The following is a 13,511-nucleotide window of genomic DNA, read 5'->3' as shown; positions in this document are numbered from 1 at the left end:
GAAAGGGTGAAAACTCTGCCAGAAACGGTTCGCTGTCGATATATCAGTCCGTTCATCCTTCCGTCATTAAACTGTAACTCACGAAGTTCGACAGTTTCATTTGTTATAGATGATACCTTGTTGTTGCTATAATAGTAAAAAATATTAAAAATCAAAATCAAGGGTCATAAATGATGTTGAGATCCCCACACGGACTTAAACTGTTTCACTTATTTGTTTTATCTGTCCTATTCTTAATGAAAGAAAGAAGCAAATACCTTTAATAATAAAAATCTTTCTCAATGACTAAAGTAGTTAATCTTTCATAGCATTTCTAAAAAAAACAGAGCTCTCTTTAAACATCCAGTTTTTTCTTGGAATCCAATCCCACTCCATACAACGTTTCAAGAATACTGGATCAGCGGTTTAGCCAAAAATAACGGCGTCTGAGTTACTATAGCTAACACTACTATAGCTAGCTACTAGGTAAATATAATTAAAGAGAAAAAAAATGCCAGGCCAGTCGCAGGCTTAAAAGTCAACAGATGCTTGTCTTAAGCGGGGTTCGAAACCGCGACATATCGCCCTCTGTGGTGATTTCAACCACTTGGCTATTTGAAAAAATAAGGTCATTAAAATGAAACTACTTTTACGGATTTTATCGCGGTTTAATTTTTGATTTTAGTTCCCGACGTTCCGACACCTTTGCAGGTATCATGGTCACGGGTAGACTAAATTAAACCGCGATAAAATCCGTAAAAGTAGTTTCATTTCAATGTCTAACATTCGCGTAAACCTAAGAAACCACTAAAATAAGGTCACTCAATATAAGCGAAATTATTTACGTTTTCTTTTAAAAAATAAAGGCGAAAAATAAAAGCGTTTTATCCTCTTTACCCAATGACTATTTTTGTCATGAGCAGGATGTATATAACACGCTCATGATTCACGTCACGTCGTCCCGCCGGGGTTTTATAATGTTGTTATTTCGTACCAGTTAACTTTAAGAGGCAGGTTTTAAAATGTAGGAAAACAGACGGTAGGAAATATGTGGGTTTCATTATAATATTGTAAGTATTTGTGGGAGAAAGAACTGTTTTTAGGGTTTCCGTACCCAAAGTGTAGAGTACTCTTTTATTGAGGTACTGATTGTCCTTCAATCCGTCTGTCTATCCGTCACTGGATTATATTATGGCTTAAAATGAAGATCGAGGTTAAGCAATGATTGTTTCGGTCATGAAGTTGCTGGGTGACAAATAAATTTGTCAATAGCTTCATTTTTTTTTCACTTAACCCAGTCATTTTTAGGCCTATTTAAAAGAAACAGTCTGTGTCTCAAATCCAAGTCACACTTGATCGGTTTTTCTTTAAGGTAATTATTTCACTGTAGTGAATTTAGGTCCAACAAAAATTAAATACAGCATTAATGATCACTGTTTTTAAATAAATAATCGAAAGTGGAAACTTCAAAAAAGAAGGCAACGATATTGACTCAATAGCAAATAATATATATAAACAAGAATCCTATCAACAAGACAATTTTCGAAACAAAAATCATTAGTATAGAAGAATGATTCTTAGAAGAACGAATTAAAAATAAACATTTTAACTATTTTAATCCATGGAATATCACCCACTTTAGTCAAACTGAAAAACAACGTCCAAAATACCTTTCAAACAATAAACTACAGAATAAAGGGGTAAATAAAATGGATTCCTCTGTTCAGAAGCTTAACTGGATGTAGACTGAAGGTGGAAAGGTTTTAACGAAAGCCTTTAACACCGTGTCAATACGGGCGAGCTGTTCACTTTTATCGAATTTTGCGATTCGAGTAATCCCTCCAAATTACCGAGACATACGCGGGACGGTTGCGTTTCGAAACGCTAGTCAATGTAGAGTTTTGATTGGATGACTTTTTAGAGATAAATTGTTTGTTTTTTAATCGAATTGTTTTACTGAAGAGGCGCTCAACGACTAAAGTATTAGACCTACGAATAAACATAACTTGTAGTGTTTGTGTACGCGTGGCAATCTCTTTTAATATAATATCGTAATAAAGTGAAATAACATATTTGAAACCATGAAAAAAAAGTTTTCTCATCTTTACATCTTAATCTATACCAATATATAAAGCTGAAGAGTTTGTTTATCTGAACGCGCTAATCCCAAGAACTACTGGCTCAAATTGAAAAGTTCTTTATGTGTTAAATAGACCATTCATCGAGGAAGGTTTTGAGCTATATACCATCACGCTGCGACTAATAGGAGCGCAGATACAATGGAAAAAGTGGAAAAAGACAGGGCAGGTATAAATCATAACTTATGTCTTCTAACCACGCGGTCGAAGCCGCGGGCAACAGCTAGTTTTAATAATACTACTGGTACTGTACTATGGCCTGATAACATCTATAAAAGATGATTAAAGCTGCATCCGTTTCAGGTGGTTTGGCTTTGGCACTTGCGCTGATGGCTAACAAGGCCTATACGGGAGCGACTACTGGTAGGCCCTTAGAATATTGACACAATTAAGTGGAGGTTATTATAGGTTAAGTTTGCTTATGGATAGTTTAATTACTTTGATACAACGGTGTAATTAAAAGCAAAAATTCAGTCAAACGCAAGTAATCCTGTAATAGATATTACATCCATGACCAATATGTACTTAACCCTATTTATGTAACAACTACAACAAAAAAACTCTCAGTGAAATTACAACAGTCCATCTAGATCAGGTCATGAGAAACAGCCTTGTAACAAACGAAAATACAGCTGAGCCTTAGCTCTGTTTTCACCCTACCCTTAACTATTTTTACCCATTCAGTTCCAACCCTAAATCTTAGATATCAAAATGACATAACAATTTTTATTTGACAAACTCGGTAATAAACGTGACAATATACTCCCGTATGTCAACTGTCATGATCAGAGCAGTGTCACGCCGCGTGCAATTACCGTCGAGTGTGCCGTGACAGTTGATGTCGCTTCTGTTATTGATTGTACTTTATAATTAGCGTAACTTTATACTGTTTGGGCGTTTTGTTTATAGACTTGTATGTATTTAACTTGATCATGAGGAAAATAGTACAGTTTTTGTGTATTAATGTGTTTTTGTATGACTACGTGACGCAAAGGAAGGTTATAAGCGATAATAGGAGTTATATTAATCGACTACTGACCTATTTATATTTTACTAGCTTTTCGCTCGCGGCTTCGCCCGCGTCGAGGTTGGTTATATCGCGTTTTCAAGAGAAATCTTCAAAAATCCGGGATAAAAACTATCCTATGTTCTTTATCAAGGTCAATTCCATCTCTGTACCAAATTTCATTAAGAAAGATTTCAAAAGACAGAGTTACTTTCGCATTTATAATATTAGTATATTAATATATTTTATTTTTCAAGAGAATAAAATATTGTCAGTTAATGAATTATAGAAACATTGACTTTTAACTGACTGATAGATTATAAGGAATATTCTAGGTTTTATCAAAATAAATAAAACACTGTCGAAAAAAGACAAATCACTTTGTCAAAAGCGTTTAGAAATACATGTCCAAACACCATACACCTATTTTAACACATGGACCATCGATTTATGTATGTAAGAACCTGCAATTTATGCTCAGGTGTACTTGCCGGGTCCAGGAATAGATTCAAGCAAACAAGTATGAACGTTCAATCATATTGATCTGCAAAGCATTTGTGTTGTCCAGCTAAGATGTAAAATATAGCCATGATTTGTCATTAGATCTCGGATGTTCGTAGCGTCCAACGTGTTTGCGGACTTATGAGAAACTAGCTGTTGCCCACGTGCCTGCTCGCTCGAAAACGATCACACGGGAACATAAAATCGGGATAAAAACTATCCTATGTGTTAATCCTGGTTATAAACTATCTGTGTACTAAGTTTTGTCTAAATCCGTTTTGTGGTTTTTGCTTGAATGAGGAACAAACATCCATGCATACAAACTTTCGCGTTTCTAATATTTGTAGGAAAGAGAGGAATCGTAGGAGTTTGTAATTCCGTAATGTTTTTTTACAATGTGGGTTTCAAAGGTCAGATAGGCAATCGTTTTATGTAAAATACTGTGGAAACTGACCCCAATATAGTACGGAAAAGGTTACGCAAAAACTGGCTTACTTATTTTAAGTAAACGGCAGGATTTAAAAATACCATTTATTATTTTTTACAAACATTATTTTTATTAGATGTTTACTTTTTTATCAACTATTTACAACGGCAATATTAAAAACTTTCAACTCTCTTGATAAAAACTAATTAATTGTGTTTTTCGCTCCTATTGGTGATGAATGCTCATTTTTTTCTCATGCAGAGGAAAGATTGAGCATGGTTTTTATCCTATTAATCAAAATGTATTTCTAGTATGGTATTATCTGCTCCGTATTTTCACTGGGTATAAGGGATCAACTGACCTGTTGGTCTAGTGGTCAGAGGCCCTAACTGCTACGCTGGAGGTCGTGGGTTCGATTCCCACACAGGATAAAATGTTTGTGTGATGAGTGCGATAATTTTTTGGTCTCATAAGCATGATTATTTATTCTGTCTGAGTGTTTTTAAATATATAAGTATGTTTATCAATTGTCTCGTATTCATAATACAAGCTTTGCTTAGTTTGATACTAGATTCGACCTTGACTCTACTATGAGCCCATAAACCACGAGTGATATCATTCTGGAAGCGAGACAGCGCATTACATAATATAGAGCGACATCTCGCTCGTACAAGTCTTCCAGATAATTATTGTTATTACTTTTTATGCAGGATCGAGGTGGCTGGTCGCAGTGGAGTGAATGGTCCCTCTGTTCACGGACCTGTGATGGTGGTGTGTCGCGACAGCTCCGGACGTGTTCGTCACCTGCCGGCTGCAGGGGCGAGCCTGTTCGATACAAGATATGTAATATGCAGGTGAGGATTGTCACTGTCACGTGACTAGTTGTAATTGTGCTGACTTCACTGTAGTGTATAAATGTTTGGAGAATTAGTTGTTAATGAGTTACGGCTTCATGTTCGCAAGTTTAATGTACGATGATTTTTCATCAGAGATTATCAGAAAAGTAGTTTGTGCAGCCGGTTGAATGTCATAGACCGTAGCTGTCGTGCTAATAATTTCATAGGAAAGAAGTGAAAACCATTTTTTTTTTCTCAGTAGGCCATAACTCAAATGTTTTTAGTTTGTACTTGATGTCGATTTGATGTCAGAATAGTAAACCACGCGTTGCCTTCTTACGTAGTACAACCCACCTTTGTAGTACCCACATACAATCGAAGAAAACATCTTTAATTTATTGGTTCAACGGTACTGCTAGGCTATCACTGCTCAAAACATTTCCAGTCACCAGGACTACAGTCCAATATTTGCTAAGATACAACCTCTCACTCCTAAACACAGGAACGTTGATAACACAAAAACAAAAGCAACAAATAACATTACTCGATATCGTAACTTGCAATCAAAGCGTCGCAATCGACTTCTCCGACTCTACTATGAGCCTCTAAACGAAGACTGATAGCATTGTGGAAGCGGGACAGCAATACACAATGTAGAGCGGCGTCCCGCTCGCACCACAGCCACAGTAATGTTGCGAGAGATCTTGGTAAGCGCAGTGATAATTGCGTCCTCGTACACTGCTGGCCAAATAAATGGGGTGTTAACCTAATGAAACTGTTTAGTTCGTGTGATGTCCGCGTAGAGTATTTGGAAAGCTTGAATTAGTGAATGTACGACTAGGTTTCAAGCGGAAATTTCGTGTTACTGTGAATTATAAGTTTTGATCCTTTATTGGTGTTTACGGGTCTCAAAAATGACTTAGTTATTGGCCCTTACCTTTTCTCTTATGAGTAACTGTATAAAGTCACTTTACTGCAAACATCGTAAACTATCGTGGGTCTGCCAGCAGCAATTTCTTAGTAAAGAAACTGCACCAGGAATGAGCATATTTTTAATTATATTATGGCTTATTTTTCTATTTTTTACATTAAATATTAAGTAAATAAAAATAAAAACCTTTTTTTTTATAAAAGTAAAGTTAATAAAAAAAAACAATAATTCTCATGGTAATATCTTTTAATATAAACCGATTGTGTGGTATTGACATCTGAATAGGACCGAACAATATGCAGAATAGATTGCGTAGGTTTTCAAGGAACTATTCTTTGAGATAGGACACCATTCTATTTTCAGTCAAGGGCTGCTTTGAGTGCTAATGTTTTTGTGCAAAGGTTTTGTAGTTCGTCAACTATTATTGGAGTAAAAATTGTATTGGTCATTGATTTTTACGGTAATTCCAAGCAATTTACATCTCCTCATTGGTATGATGATAATCTCAGACATGGTAAGTTGCACGTGCTCTGAATTCATATAATCCTATATTAAGGTATTGTATAATAAGATATGTTAAAAATTATGATGGTTAAGGATAGATATTTTCTCAGCAGATAATTTTTTAAACTTACGAACAAAAAATATGGAGGAACGTAAAAAATTACACAAGTATTTAAGGAAAAAAATATCTATATAACGTATAAAGTTCTCGTGTGTATGAAATTGAACTCCTCCGAAACGACTCAACTGATTCTCATGAATTTGGTTAGCGTATTAGTTAGGTCTGGGAATTGGACAACGTCTATTTCTTTAACCCTAGGCTAACTTTTTTATTTTGTAATGGTTTTTCTTTACCAATTATTCTCTAGAAATAATTGATAAGGCAAGGTAACTTTTTTGACAGCTAGTTTCAATATCGATTTAAATATTACAGTTGAATATTATCTCCTGTCTTAACCTCAGGTAGTTTAAAATATGTTGCTGAAACTCCAAATATTCCTCGTAACTCTCACTTAATAAACAAAAGAAATATCAAAATACATAATAACATGTAACAAGATCTCCTAATTAGGTACTTAACGTGATTCCCTAAGTCTTATTATCCTGACCATTATCTCGTATGATGACCCATTAGCGTCACTTCTCATTGCTCAATTATTACACCATTAATGGCTGATAAGAAGATATCTTGAACATTTATGAGGTTTAATTGTTACGAGTTGTTTTACACTTGTTTTATTTAGCTCAAACTATTGGGTTTAGTTTAATTGGGGGGTTCATTTTTTGGATTAGGTGAGCTGTCAATTTTACAACATATTATGAGGAAAGGTTTGTTGTTCCAAAATTTGAAAATCAATTATTGCAATGCAAAGATCATTATTGTATCTTGTTGGTAGCCCTTTAAGTCAAATTTCTTGTTAATAAAATGATTTGCTAAAAAAAAATCTACGTCAAGAACTGCAGCTTTATTTTGTGCTTCTTACACGTGTGTAATAAAACAAAAAGATAAGGAAAACCCGTCAACAAATTAACACACTACACACCTCTACATTCACAGAAAAAGGTAGCAAATAAATCAGACCGACTCATCCACATACAAAATTTACAAAAACAATTGTGTGCCCAACATATTGGCCCCAAGTGTACCATGCAGGATACATTGTCACGACGCTCCCGTAGTTTATTAAATAAATGCAGGACACATACACACACATAAATTGTATTTGTATCGTACGGACTTAGGGGCTGAAACACATATGGATTTCGATGCGTGAGTTTTCTCAGAAAAATACAGTTTATCTGGTATCTGGTCTTATTTAGAGTTTTTTTTTGTAAATCTCCCTCACTAAGGATTCCGATCATTGTGTAGCGGAAGTTTTATAAACATTCAATTCAAAATCACAAAGGACACCCAGACACAGGACAAGCATTCGAGGATTACACAGACGCTTTCAGGGATCGAACCCACGATTCGTCGCTCACAGAGGGCTTGTCCTCAAACACTCGGCTATACATGCAGCAAAGACATTGGACATGACAATTTTTTTCCGAAATACAGCCTATTCAAAGATCTACAGACGGACAGATAGCGGTGATTCAGTCATAGGTTTCCGAATTTATCCTTTGGTTACGGAATCCTAACAAAAAGACAAGCAAAACTGACTGTGAGTATTTATTAAATCTTTGTTGAAACGTTGAAAAGACTGGACAGTTTCGTCAAAATTAACCCGGCACACGGGAAGCTAGTAATTCTAATATATCTACAATTAATATACAGTTTCAAAGTATTTTGATTCTATAACACTTAAGTGTGATTCAAAGTTCCTTGTCAAGTCAACACCAAGTCACGACAACTATTAATCACTATTGTACAGTTTTCGCCTCCAACCGCGAATATTGGCAATGCGTGTAGAAAACTTCGCGAAACTTCGAGAACATTCCAGAATTCCTACCACTAACTCTAGAAGCTATAATATCGCTGTTGAGGAAAAGAGACAGCGCTCTACATTTCGTATGATTGCGTCTCTCTCCCACGCCTGCAAAATTTAACTTTAAGACGGGGTAGTAAGGTCTCAGATTGTATCAGTATGTTGACTATGAAATTCAATTAAATTGATTGTTGAGTTTTTAATTGGATATAACTAAGTGCTTGCAAGTTGTTGGTCGTTTCACTTAAAAGTTAGTTTAGTTTGCGTTATTGATTCTGAGTATGTGGTCGGCGAGTTTTGATCGTTTCTCTTTGAGTGAATATGTTGAGTTTGTTTGATACCAGCGGCGGAGGTATAAAGTACCTTGCAATAGAAGGAACTATAAAAATATTGCATAATTGCTCATAACATTTTGCTTTTTTATAGTAACCATCGTGAGACTGATTCATTATTAAATGATGCAACAGTTTACTCACGCGTATATATCGGAAGAGCCCGACTAATTTCGTACCCAACCAGAGTCCTTAATAATGTCCTGTCGATAAATACGCCTGAATAAACCGTTGCATATTGTAATATGTTGTTTTCGCTAATACACAAGATACAATTTAAAAAACCCTCGACAGAAAAACTTTCACCCCCGCAACCTTTAAATGGCTTAACTTTTATCATACACGTATAAGAAAATATGCAAAATATAATAACGCATACAAAACAAACTGGGGATCTATGACGCAACAGATAGATTCGAAAAAAGCGTAACTATTCGATGCAAAAGCAAATAATCACAACGTGAATTTTGAAAACGTTATTCAATTTTATGATTTGAGAGTAATCGTTGAACATCGCTGTAGTTTCGGTTTAAGAACACGAAATTTATTGCTGAAAACTATTCATCTAATTAATCAATACGTTTTCCCAAATCCCTAACACATTCCCTTATCAATAAATTCATTGAAATTAAAGAGGGAATCTCGTAAAACTTCTAGCCATTCAATTTCCGCTGAAAATTTTTATAATCTGTAACTGTTCAACTCATATAAGTGGTTCTACAACCGTTCCTCGAAATAAGAATGCCGTAGGTGTATAAACGGATGCTGCTCTATGCCGTACATAGTGCTGTCCCACTTCCACAACCATGACTGTCGCTATTCAAGATATGGTATAAGAACTCGAAGTCTGCGGACTTGTTCAAACTTGTCTCGTTGAGCACACATTGTTTTTCGATGAAATGTTAATAAGTAACGGAGGTTTTAGTCGACAGATTTGTTATATGGCTCATTATAGTAGACGGTAAATGATTGTAATACGTTTTCGATACCTTTTTGGTAATGCAAATACTATTAATTATTATAATCATCATCCAAGCCGGGATAGTTGTTGTTGGCTTCCAGTCTATCCGTATGCGGCTATGTGCCAGTATTTTACAAGGAGCAACTGGCTATCTGACCTCCTCAACCCATTTACCTGGTCAACATGGTGCCTTTTAGTAAGAATGGTTATCAACATTTCTAGCTTGTAACTAATCATAACGACTGTCACAGATATTTTTATAGTATTTATTACAATATGCGACGGTTTATTCACACATATGTATTGGGATTGCCCCACTAGATTCGAACAATTTAGCTGCCTCTACTCATTATTAATGTCTCCTGTTTTTTTCCCGTCGAATTCGAACAACTAACAGTGTATCCACAATTTAACGTAATTCCCGAAGCATGGAGGAACTCGATATGACATAGATGGTCCCATAACCGTCCCTAAACCCATGCGCTAACCGACCGTATCAAGCGTAGCTTAACCTGTGATCGATTAACTTGTGCTTTGTAGCTTACCCACAAGCACCAACGAATTCTTAATTAAATCTTATTTACTTATTTATATTAAGATCATTAACAATAATTTGTCTAGACTTAATTACCTCACCACTCATGCAAAATAAAACATTAATTAAGTAATTTGTATCGTGTTTCCAAACTGGTATCGTTTAGTGCGAATATTTTAATAAAATTAGTGCCATTAGAAACTCATTAACATTTATTAATCTAGACAGATTTAGGTAATAGTTTAATCTTGAATAACAGTTTCAGCTGAAATTTATTGAACAATGCCTTATTAATGTCATTGTTTTCAGTACTTTGGATTGAAAGTTTTAAAAGATAACGTAATACGTCTAATATGAAGTAACACCTTTGAGGCCTTTTTGTAAAACAGTTCAATTTATTGATATCTGATACCCGCTGTTGTAGACGAAGCATGGTCTAAACTTGAGAATTTAGTTGTTATTCTAATACGTATTTTTTTTAAGCAAATATCTACAAAGAATTAATAATTGTGTCGTGGATGTTTTGAAAGGTTTCAAGATGTTATGTGACACCCAGACTCAGGACAAACATTCGTGGATCACACAAACGCTTTTCCTAAGCGGGGATCTAATCCGCGACACGCCGCGCATAGTGGCATTGGCGTGGTGACCTAAACCACTCGGCTATCCGTGCCGGTTAATATCAAATTTACCGTTTTAAAAGCTTAAAACTGTTTTATTCAAAAATCGATATTGAAAATGATAATCCATTTTTATGCCTGACTGAGGCTCACTCATGACGCGGTGCTGTTGTGCGACGAACTCAGCTTTCACAGTCTGCTAGTCAACAAAAATATAAGCTGAACAGATTTTTTTGTAATTTACGGTTTAACGCACAATATTCGTGAAGTGTAGGACAAAAAAATAGACAAAGGTTAAAAAAGGTTAGAACCCTATTACTGAGGCACTGCTGTCTTTCTGTCACCAGGCTGTATTTCACGAACCGTGGTAGCTAGAAAATTATAAATGGTTTTTCGTTGCAGCTATAGCATCATCATCGGCCAAGCCTTTTCCCAACTATGTTGGGATTGGCTTCCAGTCTAACATACATAACTTTTGTTGCGGTCATAGATATTAATGTGACAAAAATATATTTTTTCAGCCTTTTTGTACGGAACTCTCAATGTCGCGTGTTCGACTCAAACACAATCAATTAATTATTTTGGAAATTGAAGGTAAATTATTATGCTATACCTAGTGGCGAAGATCGGAGGAAAATCTGCAAAACTCAGTTCAGTCTCATAAAAATCATTTTATTTCAATTCAATAATTTCAAGCCTACCTAAATCTTATGAACTTTCTTGTCGTGAGTATAACCAAAATGACTGTCCCAAAGCTCTGTGAAGAAATCAAGTAATATTCTAGGAACGAACAATTAACGACTTTATAACGGTCGGTATAAAACGCATTCAAAGTTATTCGCAATTTCATGCTGAATATTATATACCTATAGATATGCACGAAATTATCGTATGTATCTAGGTACAGATAGCAACAAAAGTTCATCAGAACATTACAAAAGTTACAATAAAAATTATGCTTATTTTGAATGTAATAGAGACTGATTAATGTAATCTGAAGTGTTTTGTGAAATATCTTCATGATTTTTGTTTCTTGATCGGAGGAAGTTCATATTCCATTTGATTTTCTTATGGACATTTTTTCGGATGGGAAATTATCCAATTACTCCTTTTAGATTGAGCGAAAGCGAGTGACAGACTCTTACTGACCAAACCTCAATCATGTTCCTTAGTTTGCCTTTAATGTATCGTGGCCGCGGTAACCCTTTGCACAATCTAGCCTGCCCGGGTATCAGCCCAAAAAGAATTCTTTTTTCTTCTTAGGACCTACCGCTTCAACCACTTCAATTTAAACCCTTGCAATTGTTAAAGTGAAACAACGCACTACTGAGCATGAAGCGGCCGCGGCGTCTAGATTCGATAACAACACAAAGCGCCTCCTGCACTCGATGTAATCTTGGTGTCTCCGTCACAAAATTTAAAAAGCATCAATTCTTCATATATCATCTTTTCGTAATTTAATAGGAGACCAAATTTATTTTCACTGTATTATTTGTACCTCTCATACATTTTGCGTCGCGATCAGACTCGCACGTAACCAATTTTTGTCCATCTTTTATCAGCTATTGTAGCTGACTGTACAGTCCATATACGCGTGGATAACGATCGAATCATTATGTTCAGGATCCAAACAAAAAGTGTAATCAACTTTTATGTCACAGATAAATTTTACTACGTACAGACTACATTTGTAAATTTAAATACGAAAACTTTGAGAATATTCAATGGGTATTGCCTTTTTTTTTTTGGAAAATATGTAGTGAAGTTGGATTTTATAGTTGCTTTTTGTTTGATTGTTGAGTATAACTACGTTGCTGTAATAATGGCAATACCGTGAGAAAAAAATTGAAGTTGAAGTATATACTGTGTTTACTGAATCTAATTAATGCATAAGGCAACCCCTTTAAGCACATGAAATGAATGTTTGAGAATCGCTTCTCAACACAAAGATGAAAATCTTTGAAGCGTGATTTTTTAAATTAACTTGTATTTTTGATAAACAACTGGGAGTACATATGATCTGATGTACGTACTGATGACTATCAGTTACCTCCTTTACACGAATAAAAAAGAAAAACACTCATTAAGTTTATTTAGAAAAAAAAAATTGACCAAAATCTGCTGGCAACGAAAAATGAAACAACAACACAAAACAACAAAACTAAGAATAGCAATAAATTCTCAAAACAAGAGAAAAACACGTAACAATTCTCTATAAAAAAGAACTCTTTTAAAAATCAACCAATCAGCTTACAAAACGGAGTCAATAACACAGAAGCGAGCGACTTATTATCATTCTATACGCGTACAACCTCACCCGACCCCGCCTTTTTAAGAAGCAGATTAAGTTTCTAAGTGGTTCGGACTACAATATCCTTTTCAGTGAATGCAAATTACGATGCGGTGTGAGTGGCAGACTCTCCAATAAGATTTGGGGTTTTAAAGCTTTTTCGTTTCTTGAGTTCGAGTTCGAGTTGGTTCGAGTTCTTTTTTGTGTTGTAAGGAAGTGGGAAAGGGAGGAATTATGTTTTGAATTTCTTACCACGATTATTAATAAGAATGTGGAAATAGGAAATGAATTATGTGAGAAGTGAATTGTTTAAACTTAGCCTATAATTTATTAATTTTGTCTGTCATGCCTTTTCACAAACTATGTTAGTCTTAGCGACTACCTAATGTAACTACGACGAGCAGTTTAGTACATGATGGTAATATGGAGAGTGAAAGTACGATTACCAATCGTAAAAACTCGTCAAGTATGATACAGTGCCATACAAACAGACTAAAGAAAACCAAAACCAAAAAAGACAAGA

General features: G+C 35.2%; 1 protein-coding gene across 3 annotated transcripts in view; it reads left to right on the top strand.

Annotated features, from left to right (window-relative positions):
* The window catches only part of LOC113502746 (protein madd-4), a 122,946-nt gene that overhangs the window by 38,400 nt on the left and 71,035 nt on the right, over window positions 1-13,511 (top strand). For all 3 annotated transcript variants that reach the window (XM_026884401.1, XM_026884400.1, XM_026884399.1), the window contains exon 3: window positions 4,762-4,905. In XM_026884401.1, the coding sequence (XP_026740202.1) occupies window positions 4,762-4,905 (144 nt within the window). The remainder of the gene's footprint in view (window positions 1-4,761; window positions 4,906-13,511) is intronic.

This window comes from Trichoplusia ni, chromosome 18 (genome assembly GCF_003590095.1).
Source record: "Trichoplusia ni isolate ovarian cell line Hi5 chromosome 18, tn1, whole genome shotgun sequence".
Classification (NCBI taxonomy): Eukaryota; Metazoa; Arthropoda; class Insecta; order Lepidoptera; family Noctuidae; genus Trichoplusia; species Trichoplusia ni.
Note: the sequence above shows the minus strand (reverse complement) of the source record. Positions and strands in the feature narration are given on the sequence as shown.